The 15,338-nt window shown below is 35.3% G+C and overlaps 1 protein-coding gene across 3 annotated transcripts; it reads left to right on the top strand.

Annotated features, from left to right (window-relative positions):
* Positions 1-3,474: 3,474 nt before the first annotated feature.
* On the top strand, positions 3,475-8,198 carry LOC117916451 (auxin response factor 18). Of its 3 annotated transcripts, XM_034832499.1 has the most exons (6): positions 3,485-3,721; positions 3,839-3,943; positions 4,063-5,256; positions 6,495-7,402; positions 7,576-7,641; positions 7,920-8,198. In XM_034832499.1, the coding sequence occupies exons 3-6, from the start codon at positions 4,177-4,179 to the stop codon at positions 7,999-8,001; spliced, it is 2,136 nt and encodes a 711-aa protein (XP_034688390.1). In that variant the 5' UTR covers positions 3,485-3,721; positions 3,839-3,943; positions 4,063-4,176; the 3' UTR covers positions 8,002-8,198. The 3 variants fall into 3 exon arrangements, with proteins under 3 accessions (XP_034688392.1, XP_034688391.1, XP_034688390.1); XM_034832501.1 differs by lacking the exons at positions 7,576-7,641; positions 7,920-8,198 and having other exon boundaries at positions 3,475-3,943; positions 6,495-7,134; positions 7,224-7,346; XM_034832500.1 differs by lacking the exon at positions 7,576-7,641 and having other exon boundaries at positions 3,479-3,943.
* Positions 8,199-15,338: the final 7,140 nt, after the last annotated feature.

Raw genomic sequence — 15,338 nt, 5'->3', positions numbered from 1 at the left:
AACTTTATGTCAATTCTAGTTAATCAAGGTTGTACTTGGCTTACTTATCAACAGGTGGAGTAAGAAATTGAGTTATTAAACTTTAGCATGTTTGCACAGTGTCAGCATTAACCATGTGTTAATGTTCTAACATTCAAGTTCAACCAATTCCATCTAAAGTCACAAAAATGTAATCACGCGTCTATATATATATATATATATATAAACAAAAAAAAATCATTGTAAGGAGTTCAAACAAAAAATTTGTTCAAGGGGTTTAATAATTGTACATTCTCATTATGATTTTATTGAAAAAAAAAAGTATAATTGTGCTAAATTCATATATATATATATATATATATATATATATATATATATATATATATATTGATTGTTAAGGAGTTAAAACAAAATGTTTTCACTTATTTCAAGTTAAAAGTCTTCCCCAAAGGTTTCATAAGGATAATTCAGTGTATGTATTTCTAATTTTGAGATTCCATAATCATACATGCCACGCCTAATTCTAACTTCTTTGTAGTCATAATGGAATAGAAAAATTGTAAATTATAATCATGGATTATTTGAAAAAGTTTTTCGTATCAACATATTAATTTTCATATTTTTTGTTTTAGAAATTACGTAGATCTTTCTGAATTTTGTTTATATCTATTTTTTTTCCTCACAAGAGGCTTGATGGAAAACCAAGAGAAAATGTAAGCTCAATAAATATCATGTTTCTCTAATTATATTATTTTATGCAGAGGATAAAAGTTTAATTTTACTTGATATTTTTTTTTATAACAAATTGATTAAAAAAAATTAACATCCAGAATGTTTTGTTTTATTTTCCTAGCGTCCAAACTGAGCCTAAATATGCAATAAATAAATCTCACAGAAACAAATAAAATTGCAGCAATAATTAGAGTAATATCTTTGTTCACAGGGATACCTCAAACATCACAATTAGGCAGGGACTGGTGTCATATTTTAATTTGAAAGAAATAAAGAAAATGTTGTCATATAATAATGATGATAGGAAACACGTTTGGAAAGAAAGAAAAATATTTGAACAACTTACCTCACTAATAATTTAATTTTAAGCTTCAATTTAATTCCAATCAATATTTTGTACGGAAACTTGGTATCTTGATTCCGGAAGAATAGGAATCTTGATTTTAAACCCTAAAGCTTAATTTTTTTTTTTTTTTAATAAAGTCCAATCACATAAAAGGCTTGCTATGAACATGAAATGTAAAAACTATGGGTCCGATTAATCGTAAAACGAATTCACTGTTTTTGAAAGAACTAGTACACAAATTTACCTAGACTAAACACTACATTTTTCTAAGGGTTTTACACTAGTCCATCCTTGTGTTTATGTCCGCAATACAAGACACCGTGCTTCTTGATGAACTCCTTAACAACTGTAGGGATGTCATCAACCCCCATGACTTAACCTCCAATATGATTTTGGCTTTCAAAAATGTTGGAAGTACACAAGAGAATAAGAATTTACATGTCACATAATCGCTTATGTCTCAATTCCTAATGGTCTCCATTTGAACTCATTTCCTTGATAGCATAGTTTATGAGGGTTAGTTGAATTCTTTATTTACTTATTTATATAAGGACATTTTGTTAAATATGCAATATTGTACAAGAACTTGTGAATGATTTATTTGGATTGGGTCAATTGATTAATTGGAACCTACTTGAACTAATTAATCAATTATGACCCAAAATAGGCTAGTTTAAGTAACCTAAATCCATAATGAGCTCAATTTTCTTAAGCCCATAGGAAACGTTCATAACCCTTTAGGGTTTATGACTTCTTAGAATTGAGTACAGTTATCTCATGGAGTTGAAGAAATTCTATAAATTCATCATCTTATAGATTTAAACACTTTTTTACAAACTTATTCACTTTGCATTTTAAAAAAAAAAGTTTCAACGAGCTTTCTAATGGGGATAATTGTTTCCATCAAATTATGGTGGATTGTTTAGGATGATCCCACTTACTAGGATTCTACGAATCAAAATTAAGTTGTTATTTAAAAATTTTTAATTTTTAAAATTTGATATCCTCTTATACTAATTGAAAGTTCTTATCTTGATCTATGAAACTACCTAGAAGGGAAGTGAATAGGTACTCTTGATTTTTAAGCCCAAAAATATAATTTTTCTCAATTATGAGTTTTTTTTTTTATCAAAATATAATATCCAAGAATTAGAATAAAATTCAATCACATAAGAGACACGTGGTGTATGTGGAAAACCACTTACAAAGCTTGTAAAAAACTTTATAGATCATGAGTCTAATTGACATCAAAGCAAGTTCACTAATTTTGGAAGACTGAGTACATAGCTTTACTTAAATCAAATGACCTTTTTCCAGGGTTCTCATTCTCGGTAGTGCTTACATTTGTCTTCATGTTTATGACATAACATCTCATGCTTGTTAGTGAACTCCTCAATGATTTGAGGGATACAATTGACCACTAAACTTCAAATACAAGTTGGGTTCTTGAGAATGCACAAGAGAACAATGATAATTGTAACTTAGGGTGCATATGTTTTTCAACATCATAAGACATTTATTTGGAGAAAACCCTACCGAGTCAAATCCAATAACATTAATAAAAAAAATTGCATAAAACTATAGAAATAAGTGAGAACGATCCCAGCACTTGAGTGCTTCTTTAGGGTGCTTAGGCGCTACTCAGCAAATTCTATTATTCAAGTCATTAGTATTACTCATCAAAGGAAAGAATAGATGTACAATTTTTATTGTCATTTCCAATCAAACATATTCAATCATACTTACCTGAATGGTCCTAAGTCAAAAATAATTATCTTGAGTCTTTAAAGACTGGTATAAACCCTAGAAAGTACGATGAATGAATCTAATAATATTTGGAATAAAATTATAAACCTAGACCAACTAATCTCATCTATTAACAAATATTATGAAAAGAATTAAAAAAAAGTTTTTTTATAGCATAGAAAAAAATAAAATATAAAAAAGATATGTATTAGGAAAAAAGAATTCTTGGAAAGGCCAGGAGTTAAAAGCCCATTATGGTGAAGGGAACAGTTCTGTCCACCCAGATTGATGGGCCCGGAGCCCAGATAGAGAGTGGTGGCGGGGTCCAGTCCACGTCACATGCGTTGTTAAAAAGACCCCCTTGGACTCGTGAAGTCAGGTCGGACTGACCCCAAATCAAGCAACCGATGTCACCTTTCTTCACGCCCGACCAAAAGATCGCGAAGGCCACTTCTTCCTCACCTCCCTCACCAGTGCGTACAATTCACGCAGTGTTAACCCCAGTTAACCCCCACCACATCCAGTTTTAACCGCGGTTCTTTCGTCCACTCACGACTGCTCTGATTTCAGAGCAGTACTGTATCATGCTCGCGAGATTTTAAAACCATATCACGAGATGAAGGATCCACGTATTAACGAGCAATAAATTCTGTGTTTAATTAAAAAATTATGAAAAAATTTTCTGTTTGTTTGGCTCCGGCTGTAGAGAGAGAGTTGGATTTTCAGATCTGAGGAAAAAGATAAGAAGAAAAGGGAAGGCAAGAAAAGAAAAGAAAATCAGGCAAGGGAGCTGATCCTTTTTTTTTTTTGCTTTTCCTTCGTTGGTTTGGAGTCTAGCGATGGAAGAAGGCATGGGATGGATTTATATTAATCTCTGCTTCTCAATCAGATTGTGTATCGTTCGCTGAGAAAATAGGAGTAAGTGAAGGAATAATTTTTCTATCTTGTTTTTCAGGTTGAGAGTTGAGGGTCCCGATTTGAATCATCGATTTTGAACCATTTGGGTAGTTGAATCTGAAGTTTTTTGAGTTGAAGGAGTGTGCAGATTTGTAGTGAATGTAAGGAGCGTCGACCGTGGGAGAGTGTTGTTGAAGAGAGGGGAACTGTGAGGGAGGGCTGCGACTGTGGTTGTTGTTTGAGGTAAGGAGATTGAAAGTGTGAGATTTTGTTCAAGTTTTTTTTGCCTTTTTTAGTTTCTTTGTCTTGACTTATTGTGGAAACTTTGCTTTAATCTATTTGAATTTGTTGCTTGTTTGCAGCATTTAAGCTATGAGGAAGAGGTTGTTGTTGTGGAGGTTATTGCTCTGAAAAGCGCTGTTGTGACGAGTGTTTTCGTTTTGAAGTTCAGAAATCGGGACTTTTGTTACCGGATAATGAAGGAGACCGAAAAGAGCTTGGACTCTCAACTGTGGCACGCCTGCGCCGGAGGAATGGTGCAGATGCCGTCAGTGAGCTCCAAGGTGTTTTACTTCCCTCAAGGCCACGCAGAGCACGCCCACACCAACGTGGATTTTGCGGCTGCACCAAGGATTCCAGCACTTGTGCTTTGCAGAGTTGCTGCCGTGAAATTCATGGCAGACCCTGAAACTGACGAAGTTTATGCTAAGATAAGATTGGTTCCGATTGCGAATAATGAACTTGATTGTGAGGATGATGGGGTTATGGGAAGTAGTGGGTCGGAAGCTCCAGAAAAGCCGGCTTCTTTTGCAAAAACATTGACACAATCTGATGCCAACAACGGTGGGGGCTTTTCAGTTCCACGATACTGTGCGGAAACGATCTTCCCCCGATTGGATTACTCGGCGGATCCGCCGGTGCAGACTGTGATTGCTAAAGATGTTCATGGTGAAATTTGGAAATTTAGGCATATCTATAGGGGGACGCCTCGCCGGCATTTGCTGACAACGGGTTGGAGCACTTTTGTGAATCAGAAGAAGTTGGTTGCAGGGGATTCGATTGTGTTCTTGAGGGCGGAGAATGGCGATCTCTGTGTTGGGATTAGGCGAGCCAAGAGGGGAATTGCGGGTGGACCTGAGTCTCCGTCTGGGTGGAACCCTGCATCACCGTATGCGGGATTTCCAAAGTTCTTGAGGGAAGATGAGAGCAAGCTGATGCGGAACGGAGTTGGTGGGAATTCGAATCCTGGCAGTGGTGGTGGTTTGAGGGGAGGTCGTAGGGTGAGGCCTGAATCAGTTGTTGAAGCCGCAACTCTTGCTGCCAATGGACAGCCCTTTGAAGTTGTTTATTATCCACGGGCAAGCACTCCGGAGTTTTGTGTTAAGGCTTCAGGTGTGAGGTCAGCCGTTAGGATCCAGTGGTGCTCCGGGATGAGGTTCAAAATGCCATTTGAAACCGAGGATTCTTCTAGGATAAGCTGGTTCATGGGAACCATTTCCTCTGTTCAGGTTGCCGACCCCATCCGCTGGCCTAATTCTCCATGGCGGCTTCTCCAGGTACTAATATCTTTTTTATTCTTATCTTATTCAGTAAACAATAATCAAACTCACAGTGTTTTCCTAAATCTTGATGGTTACTTGTTTTCTTTATCAAATTTTGGGTGACTTTTGTTCATTGGTTAGAAACTGCTAGGAGTCAGTTTTTTTATTATGGTTTTCCCACACTCAGCTTCTGACTTAATAACACACTGAAGTTATAAGCCTGAGTGCTCTTGAAAATTTAGTTAGTTTTCATGGAATCTTAGCTTGCTTTGTTAACGCTTATGATCCATCACCTAGAATCTGAGGACTGATTCAGATCAATTTGCCAAATTTCTTCATTTGTGGATGTTTGAGGTGCTAGAAAGTTTTTGTTTCATTCCCCCCCACTTGTTTATTTTGGTAACTTATTAACTGCATAGCCCGCTAGCAATATGGTGCCACTCTGGATTTCTAGCACCTTGTGGCTGTATTTGAGGTCTAAAAATTCATTTTCTAGTGTTGAAACAAGTTCTATTTATGACTTTGGTATAGCCCACAAATTAACATAATCCTGTATGGTTCATGACAGTATTGCAAAAAAAAAAAGGCATTTGCTCTTGGAACTTAAGTTGAGCATTGGTACTTTTCTTTGTAGGTTTTACTTGGAGAAAGTTAGATTTTTCCAATGGTTATTTTATGGATTCCACGTGGAAACAGATTTTTTTTATTTTTGGTTATTTCTTATCCTTCTAGTCTGACACAGCAAGTTTCATAAAATTCAGTGTCATCATCAGATAATCAATTTGAGATATTTACCTGTAAAAATGTGCAGGGAAACAAATTAAGGATTTAGTTTAAAATTCTAATTCTTAGATTATAACCATTGTTTTAGGTAGCTCATTTTAAGTTCATTAGTACTCTTTCTTTTGTCAGTTATTATCCCCAAGTTGATGAACATTTAGTATCATTCCAAACTGCCTATCAAATTTTGATGGTGAGAGTAGATCGATGCACCAAACTTGCATGCATCCATGCATTTTCTTCTTCTTGTTTCTTCCCAATTTTTTGTGTCAGGTGCATGCATATAGGAATATGCCATTAAAGGATCTTGCCCTGATGATTTGAGTTGAAATTTTTTGTGGTTGGATGATCATTCATTATTGTCCCTATGATTTGTCCTTGTTCCTCAGTCATAGCAATATGTGTTTGTTTACCTCTCCGAACTTGCTTTTGATGTTTTCTTGTTTCCATCCTTCGTGCAAATGACATTGCAGGTGACATGGGATGAACCAGATTTGCTACAAAATGTGAAGCGTGTCAGCCCATGGTTGGTTGAATTGGTATCAAACATGCCCATCATCCATCTGTCACCCTTCTCACCACCAAGAAAGAAATTGCGGATACCACAACACCCAGACTTTCCCTTTGACGGCCAATTTCCAATGTCGTCATTTTCAAGCAACCCCCTCGGGTCCAGCAGCCCCTTGTGTTGTCTACCTGATAACACTCCTGCAGGCATACAGGGAGCCAGGCATGCTCAATATGGAATATCTTTATCAGATCTCCACCTTAACAACAAACTGCAGTCAGGGCTGTTTCCAACCAGTTTCCAGCGGTTCGATCAACATTCTAGAATCACTAATGGCATCATAACTGCCCACAGAAAGAACAATGAAAGTATATCTTGTTTGCTTACAATGGGGAATTCTAGCCAGAATCTGGAGAAATCTGCTAATGAAAAGACACCACAGTTCCTACTCTTTGGTCAGCCAATACTAACCGAGCAACAGATGTCTCGTACCTGCTCCAGTGATGCAGTCTCACAAGTTCTTACTGGCAAAAGTTCATCAGATGGGAGTTCAGATAAGGCAAAAAAAAATTCTGATGCCTTGGGATCTACACTTGAACAGAAAGGTAAGCCAGAAAATTTATCCAATGTTGGGTTTTCATGGCACCAGGGTTTTCAGACAACTGAAATTGGCCTGGATACGGGTCACTGCAAGGTATTCATGGAGTCAGAGGATGTGGGACGGTCTCTTGACCTCTCGGTTCTTGGATCTTACGAAGAGCTATATACAAGGCTTGCCAACATGTTTGGAATAGAAAGATCAGAGACATTCAGCCATGTCCTTTACCGAGACGCCACAGGAGCAGTTAAACACACTGGAGATGAACCATTCAGGTATCATTTGGGTAGTTTTTATTTCATGATCAATCTGTTTTGCCCTTTTGCTTGTGGTGGATATATTAGTTTGGCTTTGTAAAATTTCCACGACATCAGAACTTATTTCTTTGAAAGACACCTGACTTCTTGGGTCTTAATATATCTTTTTTTCACCCTTGACAAAATTGCAGTGATTTTACGAAAAAAGCAAAAAGACTGACAATTCTAATGGATTCTGGCAGCAATAACATTGGAAGGTAAGACAAAAGATAAATCTACAAATATTCAAATCTTTTTTCAGTGCTTCTCTTCTCATTCGAAGTGGTGGAAATCATCAATCCAGTTTTGGACATCTAAGATTGGTTTTCCCGGTTTAGCATATTGAGAACTGGATTTAATAAAGCATATTCAAAGAAAAAAGAATATTTTGTTAAGAAGTTCTATTCTTTGTGTTTTTTGGTTCATACTTTTGTTTCATCTGAATTAAAACTGATTTTTATTTTATTTTATTTTATTTACTGTCATTCTTTTGCAGGACATGGATTACAGGTATGCGGAACGCTGAAAATGGACTAGATTCTTCAAACAAGACAGGTCCTTTAAGCATATTTGCCTAGAACAATTTGGCATTTGTAAGTGGATGTAGAAAAAAAGCATTAATAGGTGTTGAAGCATGGATAGTAAGGACTTAGTGCACGCTTTCAAACTTTTTAAAATAACTGTTTAAATGTTATATTCAACATTGATGCCTACTACTTTACTATTATGGTAACTTTTGGTGTATATGTTTGCCCCATGATTCTCTCTTCAACTCTATGTTTCAATCTCAAGTGCTTTTCTGAGTTTTCTCGCACTCCATTATAGAGTCCTCTGTAGAGAAGAGTTTTACAAGTCTAAGATTATAATGCTCCATAAGGGATTTCCACTAAATCTGTTTCAATTCTCCACTAGACTAACACTTGTTATATCAGCAGCTTGGGTTGCTTTATGACAGACATGTTGCACCTGCCCTTCCTCTAAAACCCCCTATACCCATTTTTCTTTAACAGGAAACGAAATTGCTTTTGGAATACTACTTGTAGAGCAAGAATCTGATGAGAAAATCTAGATTACTCTTACAAAAAATGGTAATGCCCATAGCTCATTAATGGCCAAACCCCTCTGAGATCTCATTCGTACTCCATGGATTCAAACAAATCCGTATGTTAAATTGTAGGCATCTATGACTGGTACCACAATGTAAAGTGCTATAATGTGCTTGTGCTTGTGCTTGTGACTTAGACAACACTGTGCTTGACTCTTTTTTGTATTTACTTCATAATTATGGTTTGGTACAGAGTTGTCTTTGGTTCTGGCATATACGAACTTTAGCTTTGAGTATTTGGAGGGGAGATAAAGTTTAGAGCACATTAATGAGTATAGTTGATTTTGAAAATGGAGTCATTGTTTTAAGAGTACAAAGTGTACAAACATCACAGCTCCTTCCTAAAGAAATCAGAAGCATGCTCTATGCCTGCTATCTTGCCATTTCTTTGTATTTATTGCTCTAATAGGCTTCAGAGCATGTCCTCTCATCATCACTCATGTCATAATTATTAGGCTATGTTTATTCCAGAAAATCTGAAAGGAAAATGTAAGGGAAAGAAAATATAAAGAAAATAAAAAATGAAGGAAAAAAAAATTATTAAAAGTTAATAATTTTTTTTTTTTTTTACTTCAAACCCATTTTATTCATTTTAACTCATCAATATAAAGATTAAATAATTTAAAAATATATAAGTTTTTAATTAGTTTTAATCTTATTTGATTTTCTTTTATATTTTTTATAGGACAATCAAACATGAAAAAATCATTTTTCTTTGCATTGTTTTTCTTTCCTTGCCATTTTTCGAAACCAAACATAACCTTAATGTAAAGTTTCATTCTTCAATCCAGTCTCCAGGCATTTCTTGTACCATAAAAAAAATGAGGACTCCAGCAAGAAAACCATGAAACTGAGACCATAAAACTGAAAGGATTGCTTGAGACTGTCTTGGAAGATCATTTTCTATTCTTAAAAATTATTTTTTAATTATTTTTAAGAATAGGATTTTATTTTGAAACTTAACTATGAAAATAACTTTCGTGTCTAATTCTCAGTGAAAATAATGTGTATTTTGTATATAATGCAAAAGTTTTTAAAGTATTATTCTTCAAAAAATTTGTCAAACTAGTTTTCTAAGTTAAAAGGAGAAAAGTAAGAGTTTATTTGAAAATATTTTTTAAAAGAATTCTCAAATTTTCATTTTTAAAAATTGTTTAATTGTTTTCAAGAACAAAATTCAGAAAAATAGTTTTCCCGTTAAATTCTTTGTAAAGTTATTGCACATTTATAAATAATGCAAAAAAAATTAAAATATTTTTCATATTTTTAATAATAATAATTATTATTATTATTATGAAGAAAGATAAAAAAAAAAAATCTTCTAATACATATAACAACAGTTTTCAAATAGTGGCTAATTTTGACTTTGAAAGATGAATTAAGGCAGAGGCTATGAAGGAACTACTGCTGGCTCCAAAAACCTAAACATCTGAACCTGGTACAACAATAATGGAATAATGTTACGGGTTTTTTCCCTTTTTTATTGAATATTTATAGAAATATATCAACTTTTGTAGCATTTATTACCTAATCTCACCAGTAGAAAGAAAGCAAATGAGAAATTATGGAGTGGATTTTACCGACAAAAAATGACCTTCCCTATAACTCGGGATCCGAAATTACGGAAACCATGATTCGTTGACCCTTCCGCCATTTTGACACCCGCCTTCCTCTGCTTTCTTCTTGGCCGGTGCTTTCAATGACTTTGAAATCAAAACACTTTTGATTTTAGAAAACATTTTTTTTTTCTAAAAAAAATGTATATAAAAAGAAAAACAACTAATAGAGGACAATTAATCACACGTGAGGATGGGACCCACGCCAACACGGATAGTTGAACTTGACCAATCAAGTTGTCACGTGCGGTCCCAAATGTGTCGCCGTTTTGGTGGCTGGGCTTTGGCCCATCCTAGATGTTGGATTTGACTCCACCCCATTTCGCCTCCACTTAAAGGGCCCCGCAGGGAATTTTAAGCTACAACACCATCCCATCATTCACCCTCCATCTCTACTACTTTCTCAGTCTGAATGAAGCAATCAACGGCCGGGGTTAACTGGACCCACCGGGGGCCCAGAAGGCCCACCACCCCACGCTGCATAACTGAGACATGACAGAAGATTCACATGCACGATAAATAAGTTTAGAATTTTCACGTGATACGGTAATTAATGGAGGCGAAGGAGAATTGATTGGTGGAGTAGTCAAACAGTCAAAGGTTTGGAAATTTGAACCATATATATCAATCTCAATTCTCAAAAGACAAAAACATTTTTCGAAGCAAAGCATTCATCTTCCCAAATTTTCCTCCCATGCATATAATGAAATTGAGTTTCAAGTTCCAACCCTTGAATTATGGAGTTTGGTTCCTCTATAAATAATCTCTCCCTCCCCCCCATTTTCTCGTGGTTTCTTCTTTTCCAAACACAAAAACATACATAGTAGCATGCAAAATCCTAAACTAGGCCGCTTTAGTAATGGGTTCCTCAAAGCATATGATTAATAAATGTGACATTTTTATCATACAACTTATTTTTAGTCATGATCATTTTTCTTTATGAGCCAAGTTGCAAATCAAATCAATTCTATGGTTGAAAGGCAAACCTATGATTGAAACAAGGACATGTGAGGTAGGTTTAGTAGGAATAAGAACTCACAAGACAAATAACACATAAGAAGGGAGGAAAAAAGTCGGATACTTTACAAACTTCAACTTCATAACCTCCACATATTCACAAATATTTAGCTTCTCCCTCTCTCCACCCTCTTTGACTCAGTTCCATTTTCAAAAGCTTTCCCTTTTCCTACCCTACACCAGAAAAAGTGGTCTCTGTTGTGTCTTCACGCGCACCGCGTACTTTAGCATCTTACAGTGTGTTATTTGCTGTTAGAAATTTGTCGTTTTTTTCTTCTTTTTTTTTTTTTTTCAAAAAGAGATTTATGGAGTGGGGAAAAATGAAACAAAGTCTACAGCATAAACGACAGAGATTCGGTGACATGGCGGTCATGCTCGTCCGTGCGGTGGGGACCACACGTCACTCATGCGTCGCCATCAATTCTAACAACCTTTTTTTAGGTGACAGTGCGGTAACGTGTAAAGGTGAAAGTCTTCTTTTTACTAACTTACGTGTACGGCTGTGATTTCTCTTGTTAGGTCGTTTCAAATAATCGCGATTTTATGCGTTTTACCCGTCTGTTGCACATTTGGCGCCCCAACCAAACTAACCCTGGTCGAGTCAGAGGAGAAATTCAACTTCTCGGGAGAAGTTCAAGTGTGGTGACGATATGACAGTAAATCATAATGCTCAAATTTAATGGTTTCGGGCCAAATGCAAAGAATGCACTGCGCTGAGGTTAAAAAGAAATATTTGTTTATCCCTTTATAAATAAATAAAATTATTTAATAAATGTATAGTGAAAATAAAAAAAGATTAATTATTTAATAAGTCTCCTTCAAAATTAAAAAAAAAGGGAAAAAAACATGATCATACTTTTATCAACGGTTGAAAATGACCTTTCACTCAAATAGTTAGCGTCCAAAAACACCCAGTGCCCCTCTAACATGCTTTTGCTTTGTGTAGTATTAGAAATGAGAATACTTTAAAATCTGAATTGAAAACAATTTTGGTAAAAAAATCATGGGGACAAGGAAAAGTCATTTTAGATTTAAATGGGGGATGAACATCTTGCAAAAGTTGATAAGGGTATTTAATTAAAACCAATTTGACCAAATTATTTGGTAGGGACAGTGACATGTTTGGCAACAAAAGAAATTTGTGAAATTAAATTTGATTCTGTATAACCCAAAGAATGTTGGTTTAACAAACAGACAAAACATCCAGATGGTGAAATGTGGCATGCTTCTTTAGGGGACAGGTGGCAACAATTTTGAGATTGCACCCCTTCCACAAGTGATAAGACAAAAGCATGATCAAATGTTCTATGGCTTCTTATTACGGCTTTGATTATGGGTTTGTTGGGTACTCTGTCTTGTTCTTCTTAAGGTTTTTCCCTTACTATCATGAGCGGATGATCCTGTATCCATATCTAAACTCTTTTCCTATTCAGTTATGATAAAAAGGAAAGAAAAAATGACACAAATCTCATTTCTTTCATTGATTTCTGAGATGAATCGGTGGAAAAGAAGAGGTTGGACTCTTTAAACCATGTGTATAATGATGAAGAACAAGTCCTTTAAACCTAATGAAAAGGACATGGGCAATTAGGGAGGATGAGTGAGTACAAGAAAACACACCTAGCCGGCAAGAGATAACGTTGCTTGAGGGGGATCCACCTGTTGATCTCTGAGGAGATTCCTTGGGGGGGATCACCATAACAAGCTGAAAACAAGATCATTAAGCATTAAGTTATTTTTTGAAAATATGTTGTATGGTTGTGGAGAAGAAAAAGATGTTGAGAGGGCAACACATTTTCTTGGTTCATGATTGAACTTGACAAAAAAAGAGTAGGGGTGGGACATGAGTATCATGCATATAGTGGATAGAATCACTAAGGAATCGAATGGGAGAGACACAGGTGAATTGGATCTTTTTTAAGGGTCAACAAATAATCTCTACAAACTGAATTGCAATGATTCAGAGTAGTAACAAGGCCACTTAGTAAATGGAACCGTAGAACAATATAGTCAAATACATGATTATAGAAACATGGATTATGGGTGTTCGGATGAAGACCCCCACTGTTCTCTGATGGGATTTGTCCCCACCATGTCTTTCCCATGGGCGGCCCAATCCACCTTTCCTCCATTATTCGGGTTCTACCTAGCTCTAGTTTCCCCCTTTTTTTTCTTTGAAGTTGAATGGAACTATTACCATCATTTCCCATCATGTGTGTTTTTTTTTGTACTGAAGAAAATGATATCAGAAAAACGATAACGTTTGTGAATTTGCATGACTAGTTTCAATTTGGAAGTCAAACAGGAGATGGGAATTGACATGTTGGCTCATCCAGAAAGGCATAGTTTGAAAGCATCTTGTTAAGTCTGCAGTTTGGTAACCATAGTGAACTGACCCAGAAGAAACAAAGCCATCCTCCTAGAGAAAAAACCCATCTTGAAAAGGGAAGAATCCATTCAATCAAAGGAATAAGACTAGAATTCACTAGGATGAAATATTTACATTCAGCAGACAAAAAATGCACAACAAAAATTAGGGAAATGCATTGGAGAAGAAGTGCTAAACAGTGACAGACAGTGGTAGTTCATCAATTAAACATTTAAACATTCTATTCATAGAGCATATATGTGTGTATCCAACTATCCATTACCAGAAGAATACTAGCTAAGCTTCACTGCTTAAAGAGACACAGGAATATGTCTACTGAGCAAGCCCCCAGTATCCTAATGTATTTTCCAATGAACAGTGGACCTGTAAAATACAAAAGTTTAGATTCTAACAAGCAATATATGTCAAACAAGATGAATTTGTTAGGCAACATAGTAAATGGGTGAAGTCCACTGTGAAACATGTAAGAGCATATATGCAAGCAGGGAACCTATTCTCTGGCAGGACAAAAATCCAGCCTGCAAACTGAAGGTATAGAAAGACAGTCCTACCAACAAAATCTTCAAGGCTAACAACCATTGCACTTGATGGAAAATAATTATGGTAGTCACAAAAATGTGTAATTCAGATGACGAAGAAGCAAGCATGATTTCCCACATGATATAACATCCATCAAAGTTTAAATGTCAGCCAACCACCAGCCCCATCAAGATTAACATCCACAGCTACCAATTTAAATTGTGATAACAATTGATCCCGTAGAATTAGGAATCTGAATAGAAACTAATGGAGAGATACACTCATTTTCCTTCTATACAGATAAGCCATTTAGAAACAAATGGTCATTCATTAGTCACAACTGGTCACCATTTAAATAAAATAAAATTTTAAATTAATAAACCTTTGGGACTCCCTTTTTTCTTTTTCTTTTTTGAAGAGGTAACCTTTGGGACTTGAACCTCGAACTTCCACAAACTGTCCCAATACTTTACCACTTGAGCCAAGCCTCAAGGGCAAAGAACAAGCCCTCCCAATTAACATTCTCTTAATGATACTTGGAAAGAGTGGTACATTCAAAACCTTCTTTTTTGGACAAAAAATAATTTACAGACAAGTGGTGGAAAAAGGAAGAGGTGAAGGGAAAAAAAATTAGAAGAACGATTTTTTTTTTTAAATTAGTTTTTCTTTATTATCATTGCATTCATATTTATCAAATCAATAGGTTAGGCATTTAAGTGGAATGAGAGTTGGAAGAGAAAAATATGAAGGAAAAAAAAAAGAGGGGAGAGGAAGTAGAGAATTTTTAAATAAACATAGAAAATGATAATCTCTTTTTTCATTGAAATATGATGAAATTTCACTTGTGGCAAAAGCACACATCATGTGGAACAAAAATAACAAGAGGGCACATCATGCATGCATATTCTTTAGGATTTTTTTTCTCTAAATAACACCAATAATTTCAATGATTTTTTTAGATTTGCGATGATAAATAAGCAAAATGAAATGTTTTGTTGATTTTATATTGCCCCCAAGCCATATTAAAAAAATATAACAAATAATTTGGAGATATTTTGAAATTTTAATCCTTGCCTAAAACACATGTGGCATTACCTAGCAGACACCAAAAAGGAAAAACTAAATAGGGATAAAGAAATAATTTGGCAACAAAAAGCCATGCAGTATTTCATTGGACAAAAGTTAGAATAAAAGAATGACAAATACTAAACAACATATATGCTCATGTTGCACCAATAGATCAAATAAACCAGAAAGAGGGAAAAAAAA

The sequence above is a fragment of the Vitis riparia genome, chromosome 6 (genome assembly GCF_004353265.1).
Source record: "Vitis riparia cultivar Riparia Gloire de Montpellier isolate 1030 chromosome 6, EGFV_Vit.rip_1.0, whole genome shotgun sequence".
NCBI lineage: Eukaryota > Viridiplantae > Streptophyta > Magnoliopsida > Vitales > Vitaceae > Vitis > Vitis riparia.
The sequence above is the reverse complement of the archived record's forward strand: the minus strand, read 5'-3'. Positions and strand labels throughout refer to the sequence as shown.

What these genes read in the sequence shown, in the direction of transcription:
- LOC117916451 (XM_034832499.1), top strand. Translation starts at nt 4,177, where the DNA reads ATGAAGGAGACCGAAAAGAGCTTGGACTCTCAACTGTGGCACGCCTGC. An exon ending in ACTGGAGATGAACCATTCAG is followed by an intron (nt 7,403 to 7,575) that starts GTATCATTTGGG and finishes ACAAAATTGCAG; the next exon opens with TGATTTTACGAAAAAAGCAA. An exon ending in GGCAGCAATAACATTGGAAG is followed by an intron (nt 7,642 to 7,919) that starts GTAAGACAAAAG and finishes ATTCTTTTGCAG; the next exon opens with GACATGGATTACAGGTATGC.